Here is a 22,425-nt window from a genome sequence, read left to right as displayed (position 1 = left end):
ACAAGACTATTTCATTCTGACAAAAAAAAAGACTGAGAGGGCAGATCCGACTTCTTCCCTTGTCGATCAAGTTGAACAGATTCTGTTGAAAAAACTGCATCAATTGACAGGACGTGGAGCTTTCTTACCTTTGCTTGGGCTGTAGAGTTCCAGATTTTATCTTCTCCTCTTCAAGCCGCCGGCAAACCTCCTCCAGCTGGATGAGGGGGCTGGGAGCTGGGTTGGGGGGCATGGTGGGATCCTGGATGAACGGATGTGACGGCTGCACGTTGTTCCGCAGCTGGGCGCCGCCGCACGGGTACACCGAGCCCGGTCTCTCCACCGAGCTGAGACGGGATCCCTCGTGGGCTGTGGTCCTCTTGGACCCAGTGGTGCTCCTAAAATGTTTATAGCACAAAACACACACATAGTTGACTTTCTTAGGGAAAGATAGAAAAAAAAGCCAGAGAAAAGCCAAGGTAACACAACCACACCAAGCAAAGGCGGCGAGAAACTTCTTGCTATCATAAACTTCATTGACTTCACTGACCCGTACGGGCTTCTCTTCTGTTGAACCATTTCTTTCTGTCCCTCCATCAGCCACAAAAGGATCTTCTGGTTTTTCTCCAGCTCTTCTCCGGATCCCACCATGTCATAGGGCCGCACATCCTCACCTTTCCTGTACACTTTTTTACACTGTGGGCCGCCTTTGCTACTGTTCAATGGAAGAAAACGACTGATTAGAGATAAAGAACAAAATGCATTCTCTGTGAATCAATGCCATTGCAGTAGCACAAACCCTGTATGTTCCATGGAGTTGGATCCCATGCCATCAGCGTAGCTGCGAGACCTTGATCCATAATGACTCGTCTCCACTCCCCAGGGAAAGGTGCCGTGCGCACGCATGGCTCCCTCCGCCTCCACCTGCTCTTTGGGCTTTCCGATGCCTGTGTGGTTGATGTGATGCACGTGTTTGTGGTGGTACAGGTGGCTGCTCTCTCCCTTCAGGCCGTGCCTGGATGGGTGTTTGCCCTGGCCTGATGAAGGCGGCATTCCAAGTCCAATCCCTTTGCCCCCTGGGAAGCTGTCGGGTGAGCGTGACTTGGGCGAGTGGCGACCTGCCCCGGGTGACTGGCAGCCGGGGGTTTTCATGACCCGCTGGACGTGGTCATCCAGGATACTCTCGGGGTTCTCCTCGTGAGCGTCTCTCAGAAAAGCCCCATTGTAGGTGATGTCAGTGTAGCGGGAGCTGTGATTCTGTGGATAGGCACCAGGAAGGAACCTGTGACCAGCTGATGTTGTGGCTGTGGGCATGAGTTCATCACCGTCCTCTTCCTTTAGTAGAGAAACACACAAACACAAAACATCATTTAGAGGAAGTTATTAAACCTGAAATAAAAATCTGGAAAAAATAAACTAACTTATGGGGAAAGGGAATTAATGAATAACCAAGGCATATATATGTTCCATACCACATATAAATGAAACCAAGTCTTATAAAAGTTACTGTAGCCACAGGCATTGTTATTTTAACAATATATTTCCTGACATATTTGACAAGAATGAAGATCGTACTCATTTCAACCAGCAGATGGCAGATTTTTACCACTTGCTAAAATGAGTCCTCCCATTCTTACTGCAGACTTTTAGAGACGAATGGGAAGACAACCGTACCAGTTAGATTCAGGGTATTAAACATATACACAGTACATTTGTGTCATTATAATGAACCAATACAGCCGCAGCTCTAACAGAGTCAGCCCTCTCCATGGGCCGTGGTGCTGCAAGCTTGATTCTGAAGAGGTTTTGTTAAGCAGGGGGGGGGGGGGACACGCAGTGATGAAATACAACACGGTAATCGATGGAGGAATTCTGTCATTTAAAAGTGGGAAAGTTGAGATCCTTAAATGACTCAGGGACCTCAAACCACAATTAATTCCATTCTTTAATTTAAAACATGAGGAACACAATTTGCTAAATCTATATTCTCCATCACAATGTTTCTAATGCAGCTGTAGCGATGAGCACCATACGGCAGAGCTTTCATCTGTGCTGCGTCCTGTGTAAAGTTAGAAACACTTTGGCAGTGGGAGAAAGGAGGGGAGGGAACAAAGAGATATAGTGGACAGACAACAGTAGGTAAGGGTTTCACTTTCATTTTTCAGCCAGCCCGTTCCCACACTTTTCATGTCAGTTATGTTAATAATTAAATAAACCTTTGTTTGTGAACACGCCAGAACAACGGAGTTTGTTATTGCCCCGTGCTCGCTATTCTATTCGCTATAACCACATGAAAGACAGCACAAAGGGATTCTCAGCCTGTTTCCACAAAGTCTGAACTTCCCGCGGCCCGCTGCTTTCTTAAACTCAGCGATGCTCTAAAAGACGACATTTGCAGCCAAATATTTTTTGGCATGTTTTCTCAATAACTGATGTGTCTCTGCACCAAGATCAAGAAATCTGTGTTAGCCGAGCCTACTGGAAAAGACTTCATTTAAACACATTTTTTACAGCTCATTAATACAATAACATGCTTCTCATTATGTGGAGTAATAGTGCAAATGTCTGTATGATCTGTTATCTGGTCCAAACCAGAAAGGTTTCAGCCAATGGTTTACTCATGTGAATAGCATGACGCTTCTCGTGTATGTGAATCAGTGCATAGCTGGACCACAGGGCCCATTGTTCCAAACGATTCAATTAAGTGAAGCCATAATTTCATTCTTAGCAGAATGTGACATCGAATTTCAGCCAGATTGTTACCTTCTCCAAAAGTTGGTTATGTTTCGACCTCTGTCTGTTTGTTGGTTTGTTTGTAGGCAAGATTACACAAAAACTTTAGGATGGATTACCACAAAACTGGGGTATGGATCAGGGAAGAACCCAGGGTCAGGATCAGGGGCGGATGTAGGACTTATTTATTACTATTTTGTAACATTGTGAGGCAATTTTTTGACATTTTTACTCATTCCCCAGGGAATAACTCATGGATCTTGATCTTGGCATATTTTGGGAACTGATTTCTATGAGTGTGTGTGTGGTGCAGCTTGATTGAATGTAAGGAGACTGCTGGGGAGGATTGCACACTACTCTGTGCCATTCTAGTTGAATCTGATTTGATGCAGCGGAAATTCTTCATGCATCATGATGGTATGAAACATCTGGCAGTGTGGTTAAGAAGCCGAGCCCTGTCCATATCCTCTTCCAGATGCGCAGAGTGTCACTTGATGAAGGCAGTCATTTCATGCTCGCCGCCTCCAGGTTTAATAAGGCAAACCTCGAACTGTGTGATGGCAGCGTCTCTTCTTTCAGGGCCAAACCCACATAAATCGTCTGCCTGGAGACTTAATACTTGGCGCGGTGTACTGAGGGAGATTTTGTTTGTGCTCGCATCGACCGTTTCATCGGCGTTCAAGTGACATCAAACGAGCGGCACACTGTTCCAAGCTTACAAGTGGGCGAGTGCGCAGGTGCTCCATCTGATTGATCGACAAAGCCAGATCGCTGACAGGCCAAGGACAGAATTCTCCAAATGATTCATAATGTGTTTTTATTCCCCATTCAAATGGCTGGCCTCATTAATTTCATTAAGGCCAGACGGATTTAAGTCTCCTTTGTTACTGAAAACTTAAAGCCCAGCGGCCAGGCACACATCTCACTTTCTGGCTTAGAAACGGGCTTTGATGATTCCTACTGATACTCAAACAACGGTCTCCTTTTCCACTGTCTATGGTCACAATCTATTGAATTATTCTTTTATTGAAAGAAAATCTATTATATTATTAAAGTTTGAAAAGAGGGCTCTGATTTGAACATTTGAAGAGTGAGGATTTAGATCTGTGTAACAGCTCTAACCAGAAGAGTCTTTCAGATGTGAGATAATCTAAATAAATATTCACAACTAAAAAATTAAAACTGTGCATTTAATCAATTAGGCACTCAGCATGAAATTAATGTTCTTTTCCTACCTGGCCGCTAAAAGATTATTATTATTATTGTACTTAACATGGTGAGAAGCTGAGGAAAAAATTACCCCCACATTTTGGAAATATATGTACAAATATTCAGCTAAAAAAATTTTGGACAATTTCCAGAAAAAATAAAGGAAAACTTTTGTAAAATTACTGAAAAATATCAAATTAATAAAAAAGTAATTAGTGGAATATTAATGTAAAAATACCAATAATTTCACTGAAAATCTTGGAAAATTCTACCCCAAAACTCCCATGCTCCCTCTTTTTCCCTGAACCTTTTGGATTGTATTATGTAGGAGGTAATTTCTTCGACACAATAAGTGAAACAATAGCTCTGGTTGTGCTCTAAACAGTCGACACTGGTCTAGAAAATAAAGCAAACGTACCAATCGAACTCTCTTCAGTCGCTCCTCAAGTTTCTCCTGAGCCTCTCTCTCCCTCAGCACTCCCTCCAGTCTGCTGATCAGCTCTGCAGCGAAACGCTCTGGCTCCACATGAATGTCCTTTGGAATCCGGTTTGGGCGCTGAGGGAAGAAATGTCATGATAAGTCAGTGTTTGCCACCACTGCATCACTGTCATCCCCTTGCAGCACCCTGACTCTTTACATCCCGACACCAGCTGCTATATTCACAATAATGTTGTAAACAAACAATGAAGGAAAATAAATGCAGCATGATTTAAAATGACACATTAACTCATTACTAAGTGTCTGTGACATTTATTTCCTCTCCTGCTGCAGCCGTGACAATTGAAAGCTTTTGACGCCTGATTTAGAATAAGTTTACGATTTAAAAAAACGAATTGATATTAAAGTAAATTACATAAAATAGCCTGTCAGTCTTAGTGAAGTGAAGTCATAATTAATTTGTTTGGGCAGGGGAACTTAAAAGTTATGCTTTGGGAATTTGTACTCTACTACACAGTCAATCCGTGCATCCTAATAGGATGCAACGTGTGGAGTTTAATTTGACTCTTTACTCCGCTGCCTAATTAGGGACGGGGTTTTCCTACCAAGAGACAGCCTCAGCTGCACAGGGAGGCATCAGGCTGTCACAGGGGAGGATTCATGTCTGCTAGGCTTCAGCACACACAGCTTAGGAAAGCATCATGCTGCATTTAGACAGCCTTCTCTTTCACCATCAGCTATTCTTATACTCCATCACAAGCCCTGCGACACAGCAGAGCTTAAATATGCACATCTCCAATGGTGGAAGCAGAAAGAAATAAGGCAGAAACCGACAGTTAGAGAGAGAGAGAGAGGTGTGGAGGCAGAAAGTGAGAAGGGAGGGTAATAACCCATGAATAACTCACTGGAATATGAGGTAGTGGCACTCGCCCATTTGCTTTGGCACTTTCGTGCATCTCCCGGCGATGCTGTTTGCGGTATCTGTAGGGTGGTACCCCATCTCTAGAATTAACAACAAAGACATTTTCATAAAACCTCATGAATAAACAACACAGGCAGCTTTGAAGCTCAAAGCTTTTCACTGCTTTCCCCCCCTAAAATGAACACCTAGTAAGTCTTGATCAATCAGTACAGCAGGACAGGTATTCTCACAGGCTTATTGTGTCCATGCTACACCACAAGTGGTCTGGCAGATTACAGTAGCATGTTAACACATCCATGAGTCCATAATTCCGTGTGGTATTGGCCACGCTGGGTTTTACACTCCTCCTGTGCTGGAAGCTCTGGACCAATTAGCTGATAACAGCCTCTAATCCATTCCGCTTCAAACACATTTTTGTCCAGTTGTGCAAAGCTTTGAAGTTTCTTTGGCTTAATTCCCTGGTGCCATCTCTGCACCTAGAAAACATTCATTTTTTGGTATTTTAAATCTTCTTTCACCGGCACATGCCTGGTTTCATGCCCGGCAACTGAAAAACAGGTCCTGCTTCAAGTGAGCCCATATGGTAGAAATGTGTTGCCTGTGGCTCTCCTGCTTGTACAATAATAAAGTTGTCCCTGAAAGAAAACATAAATAAAACAAACATTTGCTTTGTTCAGTGCAAATTAAGAACTGCAACTTTAAAGAATCACATTTAAAGTTACACTTACATACATACTATCAGACATTGGCTTAATGTCTGCTAAGAGAGTACTTTTAAGAATCCTAATTAGTATTATAGATCAATTCTAACAGCTTTTACTGGTATGGCTAATGAGCAGATGGGACTTTAGTTGCTGCTCCTGTTGCAAAGTTTGAGCACAGGGGAAATGGGCAAGAATTGAAGCCAATTAAACCTTTACTTCTTTCTTCTAGCAAAGCAAACTTACATGACATGCCTTCCGTTTAAATAGCAACTGGGAATACTTGAGTCTAGGTTCTGCCTTCCATTCAGATGATAAAACTATATACCAGGCAATATTGCAGCCCTTATAGCCAGTAGCACAACTTAATGTGAGAGGAGTGTGTGAGATGAGAAAATACATACACGCTGCTGTCGGTAAGGGAAATCGTGTCTGCGTCACTGGACAAACTCTGCTGCTCACTGTCATTGGCGCTGGTGGCGGGGGCCAGGGCGTAACCGGTGTTGACGTAGTACGGGTTGATGGGCTCCCGACATAGAGCGGGCCTGGAAAAATGAAGAATAATAGGAAATGCTGAGAAAAATAAACACTAATTTAACAAAATAGACCAAAATATGATAGTTGGGCAGTTTTTTGTCCTGATTTCAGAACAGACAAGTCTTCAATTAGGTCCATTTGGTGGGAAGACTATGAGAATGCTGATGCTCCACATTGGGTCAGATAAAAACACACTAAAGTAGGGCTCCAACTAACAGTTATGTTCAATACTTTAATAATAATATGATTAATCTTGTTTACATGACATCAAAAAGTTGTGAAAAATGTCTTTCATGCCAATGTGACTTCTTTAAATCTCATGCTTTGTTTAGTCAGCAGCCCCAAACCACAGATGTATTCCATTAACCCTCAATCATGACAAAGAAAAGCATGAAATCTTCATATTCAAGAGCTGGAACTGACAAATGATTTTTAGAAGTTTAGCTGAAGGAAAGATGATTGTTAGATTTTCCCATCTAATAGATTTCAGCTCTGATTTAAAGCCATGAAACTACACAACAGGCCTGTGCAATATGACAATATCCACATGTGACAACAGAAAAGAGTCTATTGTTGCCTTCACCAAGGAGGTTATGTTTTTGCCCAGTAGTTTTGGTTTGTTCGTTTGTCAGCAGGATTAAACAAAAAACACATGAAACATGATGAGACACTGGCCAAGAATGAACCCTGTAAATTTTGGTGCAAATCTGGACAAAATGCAGTATCCAAGGATGTTATTTCACCTATTATAACATTTTTGGCGTGTTCACTAATTTATCAGGATATAAATAATGGATCCAAAAAACAAATCCTGATCTAGCAGATCTTAATGTTGTTTCATTAGGAGATGGTTGGGCCTGGACAGAGGTGTGCGCTCTACTGAGTGCCATTCTGGTTTCATATCATTTTCTTGTTTATTTCTTTATGTCACAAATCCTCCTTTGTGACAACAGATTTCGTCTTTTCAAAGGTGATTTGTGTTCTTCCATTAAGCCCAGATAAAGGCAGGAAATGTGCATAAAGGGGACAAAAACAAACAGTAATTCAAACAGGAGAGGGACTCCAACCAGCCAGGACAAATTGGGGAGCTCTGAACTAAAAGAGGAGCTCCTCCTGTCAAATGAACGAGCAGCAGTTTGGGTATGAAAAGCCTGACACAAACCCAACAGACTAGATTAACTACGAACCTATTTTACCACCTACGCTAGATTCACGTCAAACAAGCTGATCTGAGCCAGTTGAGTGCTCGAAAACAAATCCCAGACATTGTGAGAGGCTTTTCCCCCGCAGCACACCATATGGCGACGATGACGATGGAAGATAGAGGGGGATAAGAGCTGCTGTTGAACCATATCTGCATGGACTCAGCTCACACGGTTAAGAAGAGTAACGACATGTGATTATATATTGTGCAGCCCTGCAACACGACCTGGTATGTATGTGTGCATAGTTTAGTCTTTTTGCACAATGGTATGAATATATATGTGCCAACATATGTCCGCAGCCCTAAAGCCCTCCCTTTCCTGCACATGGTCAACTTCTCTGCCTCTGCCGTATCCCATGATGCATCGGTAGACAGCAGCTTTATAAAATATTGGAAAATGGAGTATACTGGACTATACAGCCTCATCCTGCAGCGCATCTACAAAATTATATGGAGGCTTCACACAATTTACATTCTACATTCATTGACTCTGCTGAACACATTTCTTACAGGGCCTTGTACACATGAATTATAGATGTTAGGCATCATCTTTTCTTTTTTTTTATTATTCAAATTGGAATTCCCTGAAGCATTTATCCCAAGCCTTCTCCCTGTTTGGAATGCAGAAGCCGAGTTCAACATGAAACCTTTGTGACCAAGTGATTTTCATGAGCAACCACGTTCAGAAACACTGGATATTTCCAGTGGAGGTTTGGTGAAGAGTTGGGACAAATAAAACAAAAATGCAGTTGATGAAATTATTTCTTTAGTGTTTGAATACTGGAGCAAAACTGTCCTGCAACACTGCTCACAGTTCCCCAACAATTAATGAGAACACTGGCTGCTCATGAATGATAACAGCAGTGTTCTGTTTCATTTGTCCCTTTCTTGCATTATAGCACAAAAAAAACATCAGGCAATCGAAATCGAAATTGTGATACCGTTATATATATATTTAAAGTTTTCATATCGGCAAACATAAATACTGAAACGGCTATGTCTGTGAAAGGCTCATATCGGCTGATATTCATTAGCCAACCGATAAATCGATCAGGCTTTATTTATAACACAAGCAACGTAACATATAAATGGTTTCAGGTGTTGTATATATAGCTGGATTTTGTCAAACATACATTTAATATCTGAGAGCACAGTTGGCCATGTTGCCTTCAGCTGCCTGCCATGGAATCATGATTTTCTATGTTCCATTCGTTCATTCAATCTCCCTGTATCAATAATCTGTTGTTAATGTCAACACACAGAGTCCAAGAAGTCTTATTACAAAAGAAAAAGTATTAGATCTGGATCTGACTCAACATTATCAATGACCATGGTGTGACTCCAAAAACAACATTTCTTTCAGACATGACACATGATATCAGTTTATGGGGGAACACCTTTTTTTTTTTTACCCCACACGACTTTACTCTGGTACGCAGATTGTGAACAGTAACTTTCATTAAATTTAATAAGACAGTGGAGTCTTGTCTTTGAAGCACACATCTTACCTGACTGAGAACAAAACTGAGCTGCTTACATTTTGAAAAATATCCTTTTATAAATATTAATAAATATATAGAGTGTTCTCTTTCAAGTTAGATTATTTTAAGGCTGATCTGAATGAGGAAGTTTAATATCTAGCCTCTCATTTATCTGATGAGACAACACACAACCGATGGCAAATTTTGTTACATAAAAATTGTTTAAAAATAAAGGCAGTAATATTCCTTGATGACACTTTTCATGTCACATTATAATTTGTCAAGCTGGAGGAAACCGCTCATGTTAACCTCATGAAATCTCACCATTGTTCTTGTTCTTTTTTAACAACACAAAACTTTCACTAGATCATATTTGCAACTGCCATAACAGTAAGGCAAGCTTTACCAGCAGCTGTGTCAAAGTCAGTCAAAACCAAATGCTGTCAAATCAAGTTAATCAATCAATCAAAACAACCTGCTTTACTCATACACCAGGGCCCTGAAACTAAAGCTGTTTTTGATATTTACTTGTGTTCTTCTCCAACTGTGATATGTCAAAATGTTGACAGGTTTCTTCTTTGCATCTGATTGTATTTCTATTGTCTGTATATATTTTGGTCACAAAGTGTTAACATCCAATAGTGTTAAATTGCAGGACGTTTTCTTTGTGGAAATACAAAATCATGACATAAAATATCAATACACCATGTAGATCTCATGGACACACAAACTATGAGATGAAATAACTTTAGGAAAGACATGAAAGGTCAAATTAAAACTAGCCAGGTCTGTTCAACTGGTTCAACTGCTCAATAATGCCAAGAATTATCTTAAAGATGACCAAGGCAAAAGACCTTCTCAAATCCTGCTCCAGAGTGAAAAAGAAGAAGAGCATGTTTACACCAAACATGTCAAAGTAAGCAAATGTGTAAAATATGCAAAGCAAAGACTAACTGGATCTGCAGGAATCACACACAGCCAAAAAATGCACACCTCAGTCGTCACAGGAGAAGAAACAAAGATAGAACAAAGTTAAACTCAATATTCTGTTGAGGATAACTGGCACTGGATCAAACAAACAACTGAACACTGACTTTAAATCAGTGTACAACCCTCTTATTGTGCATTCAGAGGCACATTAAAATGAAGAGACACTAATGTTTCTCAGCATTTATCAGCAGTTAGGCTGGGACGGTCAATCCTTGACAGTCATCACCATGTTGAAAGCAACTGGAACTCGATGTCATAAAGTGCAAAGCACATTAGAACAGTGAGGTCCCTTCACTGCTTATAAACACAACTTAAGTTTGTCGGCATCTGCACTGTCTACTGAGGACTTAAAGGAGATAAACCCAACATGTTAATCCATAACAGATAAAGTAAAAGAGGACGGCTCTCACATGACGCCTGGTATTCATCCTGAGTAAGACTAGAAAAATACCCGGCCTCCAAGCATCATTTATGAAGTACTGAATATTGCTAAATAAATGTTTATGTCTGAGTTGAGGATAATTATTTTTTCCCTAATTTACTTTACCCCCTGTATGCTCATTGCTTCGAGCTTCCAGTCTATTAACAACACCCCCTCAAATCCCCCCCACATCCCCAGCCCATCGCAGCATTTCGCTGTCGTCATCATCACCTGCTAATTCCGTAGGAATCGCAGAGACCTGATCAGCAGGCATCAGCAGACTTTGCACCGCAGAGATTATTGCAACATCTGGTGGAATCTACAGTAGCGTAACACACTGACAACTACATATGCACTCAGACAGCTGCTCCACCCACACTGCATGTAGTCTTAAATATTCAATATGTGCTACACTGTAAAAATGTTTAGGCATCAAGTGTTAAAGCTGTTCAGCTGTTTTATATTTTGCTTGAATGTTACCACTTTTGAGCAGAGGTAATATTCATTTTATAGATAAACAAAATGGTGACATTATCATAACTTGATATTTATAGGAGGGATGCAGGTCAGCAAAAATAAGAAAACATGTCACTGTAAAATGAGACTGTCAGACCTGATGAGCAGGATATTATTATTTCGTGGGTGTATGTGTGGTGTAGCAAAAATATCAGTATTGTTTTATGTTTTTTAATGTGTTACAACAGTTAAACATATGTAAGTATGTATTTAATACAATCTGCAACAGAATGTAAGACCATTCCAATTGTATATGTGCTTTCAAAGCATTTCCCATGCATTAGCATTAGGCTTAATCCCATGCTCTGACCTTGACCTTCAATAGTGCAGGTCCTGACCCAACTGCCAACAAGTTTACCAAGTTTAATGCAAATTGGATTTAAACTGCCTGAATTATCACGTTGAGAGCAGACAGGAAAACACCACAAATTACAATAAACTCATACAAATAGTGCAGCTGTAATGAAAGGTTTTTCAAAGCATATAGATGCCACAGATTGAATGTTATTGCACAAACATAGTCAACAAATACACTACAGTCCAAATTAATCACCAGTGTATGAGTCAGTTGAGTGTGATTTAAGACAAACACTTTGCTTCCATAATGATTCTGAAGCAATGTCCTAATGTTGCTTCAGAATCCAGAATTATCAAATCAAATCAATATACGTGGGTGTGACTAGTCATAACCCTTACCCTAAAAAAAAGATTGTGAGTTGATCATTTTATTACAGAAAAATACTTTTCTCCAGAAATGCAGACTAAATATTAAGAGGTTGAAGAGGACAAAGCTTATAGTGATTTTTGGAAAAGCTCCCCTTCAAACAAAATAGTGTTTTCACATCTAAACCTTATCCGATGGGAAAACATATTTCCCAGAGTACCTGCACAAGAAAACACAAAGAAGACTTCTTCAACTTTCCAACAGCAAGTTAACTTAGACTCAACTTCCCCACCACCATCTTCCTCTCATCTCAGCTGTCTCTTGTGCTACTCTCTGACTCTCATCTTTTCAAACTTGAGGCAGTGTAGGGGGTGGTGTGGGGTTTCAGGTTTATTTCTAATTCAGCACTTTGCGGAGAAAAGCTATGCAGTTAGAACTGATGTGAGGCTTTCTAGATTGCTGGGAGGATTTACCTGTACTCGTGACTGTCCTGGAATCTCGCAATGTTGCAAACTCGCTGCGTCGCAGTCTCCATCAGCAGCTTCTGGGTTAGCCGGGTGCTCGGTGTGGGGTCGCTCTCGGGCTGCTCCTCAGTCTCATGGTCACATCTCCATTCCTCATCTTCATTTAAAGTCGGCAAATAACCCGACAGTCCTTTCCCATTCCCAGAGACAGAGCTCTGATCACTGTACAGCTTAGGGCTCTCTCCTCCTGTCCGTGTATATTCCAAATAAATGTCAGACTTGAGGAATAAGGGGTAGGTGTTGTCCTCCATGATAGTCTGTATCTCAGTCTGAGCCTGGTCAAACATTGCTGGATCAATATGAAGCTTCATCACACAGTCTTTAATGAAGGACTTGGTGGCTGGTTTGATCTGTCTGGAAACGATCCCATTGTTGTCCAAGACGAATTTCTTATAGATGGCTTTTGCCAGTTTGAGCTTCTTCTCTTCGTTACCCTCATTGGCTTCTTGTTTGCGAAAACCACTGCATGCGAACCAGAAGTCCAGCATATCTGCGCACTCCTCCTGCTTGAGAAACATCCGAAACAAGTGGATGCCATCCTGGTCATCCAGGAGGGAGTGAAGCGATTCTGCCCACTTTATGTAGGGTGGTGTCGGAGAGGCACTGCCCTCCGGCTCATAACCCAGGTCCAAGTCGGGTCGCCTGGGTGTAGCCACAGACGCCTCACATTTGAGGCTCTCATTCTTTGTGGAGAAGCCTAAGTTGCTGCATTGGCGTCCGTCACTGCACACGAGCTCACCTTCCTCCCCTGGGACTGGAGGCCTGGGAGCATCCTCAGTGAAGCCTCCCCCCAGGTCGGCTAGGTAGCCCCTTTTGTCGCTTACGCTCATAGTTCCAGCATCCATAAGCCACGTCTCCGTGGAGCCCACACTGCACAACTATTAGATCCAGACCTCTACATATGCCACTGCAAAACAACTCCTGCAAGGAGGGAAAAAATATATAATGAGACGCAGCTTCATCACATCACTGAAAGGCAGGGGAATGCTTTCAAAAGATATTTTAACACTCATTCTCAGATCAATGGCAGAAAAAATCCATGCAGCAATTTACTGAAACCAAGTGTAATTCAGATGAACATCTAGTGTTGACAAAATGTTGATCGATTATGTGCCATACCCCCGGTGAAAGAAGAACTAATATCCTGTGGGGAATTTTTTTAATCCTGCACAGTTTGCATTTTCATCAGATTTCCATGAAAAACTCATCATGTGGCCAATTTCCAGCTGAACATTAAAATTAATGCAAATTCTGCAGAAATCCAGAGGATTTGAAAAAGCTACTGTGGAGCTTTAAAACCAGACAGTAGCTTCTGGTACTGACACACATCCCCACGGCAGCGTGTGTTTACACTCCAATATTAGGAAAGTGCTATTTGATTCTCATAATTTAAACTGAAATAGAGTTTCATGCTCTTGGTCTGTGGCCATAGATTCTGCACAGCATCTGCAAACCTGAGCAGAAATTAGAAAGTGAAGTCATCAGGGTTTTAATGTGGTTTGATAGTCTAGAGGCAGCTTTCCACTGGGTGTAGGACGAATATGGTGCAGTGTTAATGTGGCACCCAGTAATATCACACTGATTTATATGCATAAGCATATCATTACTTTACACAGCTACTCCAGTTACATCCAGATTAGTAGTAGTGTATCACCACAGCACAAGCTCAATACTCCTGGGGTTTATTAACTCAATAATAAAGCAGGATTAGTGTATCTATTTTTAACCGATATGATCAGTACTGCAAAATATACTTCATTGATCCTTGTGTAGTATTCTATACTCCCTTCCTATCGTAGGGGAAGGTCGGCAGCAGAATAGTACATGTAAGGATTTTAGGGATTGTATCTCTAGTTCAAGGACACATTGTCCCTGAGCTTTCTTGCTGAGGAAAGACACAGTAGTGCCCAAATGTGCACCTCTATGGACTGTACACATGCTGCATGCATGGAAGAATATGATGGTGTGATAATTGTGTAATGTAAATATAATAGAGGGTAAACAAAATTTAATTTTAGACGCCTTGACAGCTGTGGACAGGACTAAATTGTGGTGACCGGTAAAGGCTCTGACTAAAGGGCCAATTAAAAGAAAAACAGCATGACATGCCCTGGTTTCACCTTGGAATCTGAATAACGTCCTCAATCCCAGCTCTGTGCATAGAGTCGATGCTAATGGTTTGGGGATGGGGAAAAAAATAAATTCTGGGTGAAGAAAATGGGTTCATGATTTCAATGAGCGAAAAAAAAGGGAGGTCTGACAGCTGTCTTTACTCCATCTGTGATTTCACTGGAAATATTCTCTTTTTTAATGGTTGCCATCACATTCCCTTTAGGGCACACCCACTCCCTGTCTTGTCCAACACACACACACACACACACACACAGACACACTAATCGTTACCCTGACTGAATGAAGACAGCACAGACAAAAAACTGCCAACAGTGTTATTCTCTGCGCAATCCGTAAGCGTGAGCAGCACGTGCACTGTGCTTAACTGGAAAAAAATAAATAAATAAAACACAGTGTGACCACGAGCACGTCTCGTGCCAAACAATGGCGGTGTTTAAATGCTCAGGGAATGCAAAATATTTAAATTAGCCCCACGTTACCTGCGTGTAACGATGCACCGGCTCTACAACGTGAACGGTTGAGCGCGTGCATATTTAAATTCACGGTTGCGCGGTCACAGGTGTGCGCGCGTGTGCATGTGCGGAGCGGCTCAGGGAGACAGTTCGGGGGAAATGTCCCGGTCTTTGTTTTGACCGAGAAGTGAATGGGCTCGTCACATTTTGAGGTGAAGCTCATCACAGCCATGTCTTGGCCTCTCCGGCAGCAGCGGCGAGTGGGGGAAGGGAGGCACAAACTAACTCCGTACACACACACACACACACACACGGACACAGGGAGAGAGGGGGGACAGGCCTGTTAGCCCGCCGACAAGTGCACAACTTTGTCTCACTATCCCCCCGCTAATGAACGCGCCTGTGCCCGCTAACAGCCGCTCAGCTGCTCGGCGGGCGGCCGGACCTGCGTGTCCCCGCGCCGTCAGAGGACACGCAGGGAAATCCCGCATCAAAGCCCCGCAAACACTTAGTGAGCCATCGCTTTTACTGCTGCCCCTATCTCCCGACTATACACCGCAATCCCGGTGCCTGAGCTCTGAGCTGAGGGCACCGGGAGGAGGAGGAGGAGGAGGAGGAGGAGAGGAAGAAAAAAGTCACATATACTCAACCCGTGAAAATCTTCTCGCTGCTTTCGAGTGCATCGGGTATTTGGACCGGGACAAGTCCCCGCCGGCGGTGACACCGCTGCGAAGAGCAGCACTTTAAAAATAACAAAGACAACAGTCCGCTCTCCACCTCTCCATGGCTGTCTCTCTCTCCCTCTCTCTCTCTCTCCCCTCTCTCTCTACCTCTCTCTCTCTCTATCTCTGTGCGCGGAGCCGAGGCTGCACCGCAGAACGTGCACAGCGCCCCAAGCGTTCACTACACACATTACCACCGATTAGTCTCGGGTACATGTGGTACATTGATTCTTCTTCTTCTCTTTCTCAGGTGATAAATATCTTGAAGAAGAGGTCGCTATTCCCTTGCGTGTTTTTTTAAATAAACGAAATAAAAAATCTCAATTCAAATATCCACACACCCTAAAGACTATTGCACATGAGGTGACAAATTTATTTTATTATTATTACATATTAATAGCAAAGACCTTTTCAAGAAATGATCAGTTTATAAACATCAATCTCAATACCTCTTTATATACAGGTGGACAACGTGTCAAAGTGTCTGGCTACAGTATCTGTCATAAATCCTGCCCCCTCCATGTCATGGGACATGGATCAGACTAAAAAGGTCAAAGTAGATATTATAATGTTTTTCTCATATATGGTTTCTGTTATTTTACTTTGATGTATAGTCAAGAGCTAATTTTTCCAGTACGCTTAGTTTCAATGCATAAAAAGGGGGGTGAAACCTCGTGATTGATAACTAACCCTAAACTGTAACATAAACAATGCAGAAAAAATTTGCCTTTATGTTTTTTTATTAAAAAAATCTGTTTACTTTCATGATTAATCCTTGATTTTTTTGGTTGTATTGGTGTTTTCATATTATTCCTAGTGAAGTATACTAAAGTTGGTGGTGACAATGGTTAAACTATAAAATATAAATAATCATTATTATTTTGTTGCCCTTAGGGTTTAATGATGACGTAAATGCTGCTTTCCTGTTTGTACATGAAGCATAGAAAGTAGAAATTTCCCATTTGACTGTTGCAAGAGCAGGTGAGGCAACAATGTGCTTTTCAGTCCAACCACAGACTGCACTAGATGTTTCCACTGATTACTTCATATGGGCTGGCTGTGCTTTGATCAACTGAATCTTCTTAGCATGGCACAAAAACAGATTCATGGAAAACTGGCCAGCAGCATGCCAGGTTACTAGTAAATCGTCTGTATATAAAGATGCCTGTAGTCTGGCGCCACGGTCTCAAGGTCCCACGGGCTCAGCCAGCCTCAGATGTCAATCATTACATTTCACCCCGTTTCATAGCATCAAATAACAAATAAAATCCAATCGTATCATAAACACTTGAACATAAGTGGTAAAAACCTAAAATAATGGAAACCAAATTTGAGTTTTGTCTGATTCCCATCTGTTAAAATGAAAGAGGCAGGGTTTATGACTTGTACTGTGGCCAGCCACCGGGGGGCGATCAAGATGTTTTGCCTTCACTTTTGGGGAGCTTCATGCCGTCCATCGTGGGATGGCAATTTCGCACAACATGATGACAATGTGCAAACAAGGACTTTTTCGTCTACTTTCTTAAATAAACATCTTGTATTGTTTTGTTACTGGTCATAATTATGTGTCCTATTAACATGTCTCAAACAAAAAATTTGGAACGTACCCATTTACCTGTTTCAACATCTTGGCTCCCAATTGTGCCGTAAATACTATACTGCGGTATATCTCTTCATGTCATGGTGTGTTGATGAATAAAACCAATAAATCTATTGTGAAAATCAAATTAAGGAGTGACACACCTCTACTGAATGAACACTACAGGGCCATCAGAAAATTAGAAACACATTAAATCCTTATTTTCTGGCTGAGACTAAGTCAAAGGGATGCACGCAGCCTTTAAATGTTGAAACTACAAGTAGTGATGCTTTGAAGCAAGACATCTATTGCAGCAATGTTTCAGTTCAACTGATGATTTTTCCACCATTACACACACTTGACGTGTCATTACTTAGCTTAAACTTACAATACAAAGACTAAGAGACGGACCAAACGCAGCAATAATGGCTGGTGTCAGTTTGTGTGCTTTCATACCAGACAGTCACTGAGCAGTGGTTTTACTGACTCCAAGATGAAAGGCCAGTGGAACATCATCAAAACCATGTATGCGTTTGATTATGTAATTACAGCAAAACCATTTAGGATCACTAGAATGAACAGGGATATGCATTTCACGCTCCGTCACACCACATCACAGGAACTGCCTGCTCACATCTACAAAACCTGTTAAAGTGTGAACAGTACACAGCGCCTACAATATTCATGCCAGTGACACAAAAGATGAAAAAGACACTCCGGCTTCCTCAGGGTAGAAAAATGGTTTTGGGCAGCAACAGTTAAAACATCCTGATACTCAAATACTCTTCTAACATCTGTCATTTTCTCCATCCATCGGCTGTCTTTCAGTTATCGTTCATATAACATTTCAGCGCTCTGCTGACACAGATGTCAAAGGTCAGCATTTCTTCCGCTAGAAAACCTTGACAGTGATTCAGAGCCTCAGGCCGATGATGTGTCAACAGCATATCACATCGACCTCCAGTCATGACACTGATTCCTTCACAGACAGTGCTCCATCATAGCTGCACACTATACAAGTAACTATACTGCAACAGTATCAATTGATTGATCAATCAAAAAAACATCATCTACACCTAATTTGATTTTCGATTAATCATTTTTAGAAGTATGAAATGTTAAGGTTCTCTCGTTCAAGCTTCTTGGATGTGAATATTTTCATGTTTACTTTATCATGTATGATGTAAACCTTTGAATTTTGGACTGTTGGTCGGAAAAAACTAATCGTACTGTATTAAAATTATCACCTTTATTGCTTGAATTTAGCAAATTTCTACTATTTTCTTCATAGCTATGGACTGTATATAGGACAACAACTCTACTTCCTCACACTGTACAAAAATAAAGTCAAAATATCTCAGATAAGGGCGCCATCTTGTGCAGGTGACAGCATTTGGAGGCAACTGCAGTACAGTAGTGATCGTGAAGTGGAGCCACGACATCAAGGTCTCGCAAAGACACAAGCTCGACCAATCAGTCAGTCTCAGCTGTCAATCATGACTTTCCACCAAATTTTTATAACATCAAATATTAAAACCAAACTTATCAGAAACATGAACACTTGAACATAAATGTCAACTTTGGACTTAGGCCCATGTTTCACTAACATGGAGGAGGTGGGGTTTATGACCTGTACTGCAGCCAGCCACCGGGGGGCGATCAAGATGTTTTTTGGCTTCACTTGTGTAAGCTGCACAGTGTCCATCTTTAAATCTCTTTGGCTGTAGCCCTTAGAAAAAGCTTGACTTTTCAGAAATGTTTAACTGTTGACAATCTAAAACTATTGATAACTAACTGATGCTTTCTGTCAGTCACCAACATGCTCATCAGTTCACAGTTTTCAAATCAACTCAGATTGATTTCTTATGATGAATACTAAGCCTCCTCAGTGTTGTTCGTGTCTGTTTATTCTGATGAAAAACACAAGCTATTGAATGGCTCAAACTGTGCAAAACTATCCTTCTTAATATTCAAAACAAAAAAAGCAGGTCCAATGACATTGTTGCGATAATATCAAGTGACAATGTAACCAATTCTAAACAGCAGGTATTCTGATTGGTCCGTTAAAAGTGAGGAGGAGAGTCTGGTTACTGAGCATTTATTTATTTTGAAGCATGTGTCAATGTGTTACTATCAATAGAGGAAAGAGCTGCTGCCTTCCACTTGACTGAAGAAGGGACTGAAGGCTAAAGATGATCTGAAAGGAAATATTCTGTGTATCTACATCCATGTGTGTGTATGTGTGTTCATAAATGGTTCACATGACGATGTTGACGATTCACACGCAAATCAACATGTTCTATCTTATTGTGTTAACAGCATGTTATTGTTAATAACATAAGACCAACAGGTTTTACCTTAAATCTGATTGTCTTCCTCATGCATCCTCCAGCAGTTCGTCCATTTATTGAGGATTCCATTGTGCAGTTATTAAACCCATGGGTCTGCAGTAACGGTAACATCCCCGTCATCTCAATGAAATGAAAATGTCTGGCCAGAGCAGAATGTCGCCATAACAGTTTGTCTTTGCCATCCATTTGTTCCTGGAAGAAAGAAATGTGAAGATATGTTGAGTCTGATGTAAAGAGCAGGAAAAGTAAAAGTATGTTCTAGGTTTGCGCAGGTTAAGAATTCAGTAATGTGAGACCAAGAAGTGCTGTGACCAGGAGGTTGGTAAACTGAATCTCTCCAGCAGCTTCAAACGTCTGAGTGTGGAGAGTGAACGAAACATTTTCTCCCCTTCCTCAGCAACTACAAACAAGAAGCCCTGGAGCGACTGGCCCAGTGGAGCTGCTCGAGAGACGGAGGAACAATGGAAGACATTTCGCTGTTAAGCTCTGAGGTGGAACTGTATGAACCAGAAGTGGTTATTTATGAAATCAGCCTAGACTGTACAAAATCTGCTTTCTGCCATAAAACAGTTGAAGAAATAGCTGTAAATCCTTCAGTGGGAGAATTAACATTTTAAAGTCAATTCCTCTGTTTTCACTGATCATTTCTACTAATTCACCATTTTGTGTTTTTTCTGAGTTATTACAAACATGGCTCCTAAAGAGGGATGAACTCACACGTGTTGGATGATTTCAAAGCAACATTTAAAAATAATTTGTGAGTTTTGTAACATTTTCCAGATTCTTGAACATCCCTCTGCGATGAAGTGTTACCAGAGGACAACTTAATGTTTCCCAGTTCAGTCCTTTCATTCGCCTTTTGTTCCACCTGTCAGTGTGGATTTAGATTCCCTTGTAGGGTCTTGCCTGAAATAGGCTTATCTCTGCTGAAGACTCTCTGATGGACAAAAGCCCATTAGCGCTTGTTTTAAAATGAATGCTCCCATTCTGAGCCCACACAATAGACGATTCTATTTTTTTTTTTCAAATTGGCTGTCTTCAAAAGAATTCACTGAAAGTTAAGACGAACAAAAGCAACAACAAACATCTTTTAAACCTGTCAAAACGAGGAATGGAAAACATACGCATTCATAGAGACATTCAAAACCTGTCGATAGGATTAACCAAATTATTTAGGTAAGATGGTTTTGAGAAAAGTGTCATGGGAATATTAAAGCTATTCAATGTTTGTTTTAAGTTCTAAAAATGAGTCATATCAAACGAGCGTTGGAGAATGTATTCTGGAGTCCCGCTGATGTCCTTTGTCCTGGCTGAATATATCATGACTAACAAGCCTTGGACTGGATTAGGCACAGAGGATTGAGCAATTTGCCGATTTAAGTTTATTTTGCTGGGTATTCCAGCTCCTGCAGCGACCACACTCCTGGCGGACGGGAAAAAAATCTTATTAAGGCCCATATATCCTACGGTGACATAATACCAAAGACATACATCCGTAGCCATGTATCAAATGGCGAAAGTACATTGTCAGACATCTGCCGGCTTGAAGAAATTCAAATAGATGTAAGCGGTCGGTCTATCGGGGGTCTTCAGTAGTCTGGTCATGGGATGAACATTCGCCGGTCAAATCAAATGATGTGCTTTGGTTTTGATGAGAGGGACAACAAAACCAGCGTGGCACTGACACGAGAGACGATCGGAGACATAATAGACCGATAAACAACACAATGGGAAGTTACTGGTAACCGCGGTTTTCATCCTCAGAGATTGAAAAGCAGACGTACCTGCTGGTTAACCTCACTGTGTGCATCTTTGTTTTGTTGTGCCGGATCGCAGACTACTCCCAGCGCTTTTCTATGGATCGAGCACAGTCCTTCGCAGTCTGCAGTCAAGACTGCCGCCATCTTTAATCACAGCGGAGTCCATCTGTCGATGGTTCTTCCCTTTCTGCCCTCTCTTTCTCTGTTCCAGTCTCTCTGTTCCAGCCCTCTCTGTTTGTTGTGGGGGGTTCTTATTTTCCGTCCAACATCAAACCACCATATCGACGGGCTCATGGGCCGCCCAGCAGGGGGGCAGCTTGAACATGCTGCATTGGCTGTTGTCCCTTTGCACGCCGGAGATTAACTGGCCACATTTATTTCTCACAGAGCGATATGGATAGTCCGCAAAAAAAAATTCATAAAAAATAATAATGTCAGCTTCCAGGACTTTGATTTCAACAAGCCTGGCCTCAAAGCTCCTCCATGATCGTCCCTTAACGCAACTTTTCCTCAGATGTTCTGACGGATGGATTTGGAGCTCTCTTTGATTGAGGCCACATCTGTATAAATACTGTAATTTTTGTCAATTTATTTACAATTATAATATAACTGTCAATAACTGTTTTTCTTTTAATTACCAGCTGCACTATCATATGTATCGTAAATAAAAGCACCTTTAACATCTGGGATTCTTTATATTTTACTAACTGAAACTATATTTGACCTGAGCAGCCTCGGAGTACATTTATAAGTATAAACAGACTCCTTCTTCTTTCATCCAACTGATGCATTTCATTTAAAGTGACACTTCCTTTTTGTTGCTCCTGGTCTTCTGTTGGCGTTCAAAGCCCTCAATGCGAAGGCGTATCTTGTTTACTGTCACAGTTTTTGTTCCGCCCAACTCTCTCAAACGAACAATAAGACTGGTTACGTTTCAAGATGGTAGACGCTCTCACCTTCCTCTCCTGCTGTGTGTCTCGTCGGATCTTGTTCCTGTGGTCCGCCATGGCTGGGCGCAGTCCCCCGCCTGCCACCGTGTGAGACTTTTTCATACTCATGCACCTGTTTCAGATTCTTAGGAGTGTGTTGCTGAAAGATGAGCATCTTT

General features: G+C 41.5%; 1 protein-coding gene across 5 annotated transcripts in view; it reads right to left on the bottom strand.

Moving 5' to 3' along the window:
* Positions 1-22,425, bottom strand: part of axin1 (axin 1) — a 29,966-nt gene extending 7,541 nt beyond the window's left edge. For 2 of the 5 annotated variants that reach the window (XM_035181593.2, XM_035181597.2), the window contains exons 1-8: positions 15,556-15,712; positions 12,270-13,241; positions 6,388-6,528; positions 5,266-5,362; positions 4,340-4,477; positions 779-1,314; positions 530-694; positions 129-377 (exon numbers count right to left, since the gene is read on the bottom strand). In XM_035181593.2, the coding sequence (XP_035037484.1) occupies positions 129-377; positions 530-694; positions 779-1,314; positions 4,340-4,477; positions 5,266-5,362; positions 6,388-6,528; positions 12,270-13,165 (2,222 nt within the window). In that variant the 5' untranslated portion in view covers positions 13,166-13,241; positions 15,556-15,712. Of the gene's footprint in view, positions 1-128; positions 378-529; positions 695-778; positions 1,315-4,339; positions 4,478-5,265; positions 5,363-6,387; positions 6,529-12,269; positions 13,242-15,555; positions 15,713-19,563; positions 19,750-21,341; positions 21,662-22,273 lie in introns of those variants that run through there. The other 3 variants (XM_035181595.2, XM_035181594.2, XM_035181596.2) reach the window with 3 other exon arrangements.

This window comes from Hippoglossus stenolepis, chromosome 16, assembly GCF_022539355.2.
Source record: "Hippoglossus stenolepis isolate QCI-W04-F060 chromosome 16, HSTE1.2, whole genome shotgun sequence".
Classification (NCBI taxonomy): domain Eukaryota; kingdom Metazoa; phylum Chordata; class Actinopteri; order Pleuronectiformes; family Pleuronectidae; genus Hippoglossus; species Hippoglossus stenolepis.
The sequence above is the reverse complement of the archived record's forward strand: the minus strand, read 5'-3'. Positions and strand labels throughout refer to the sequence as shown.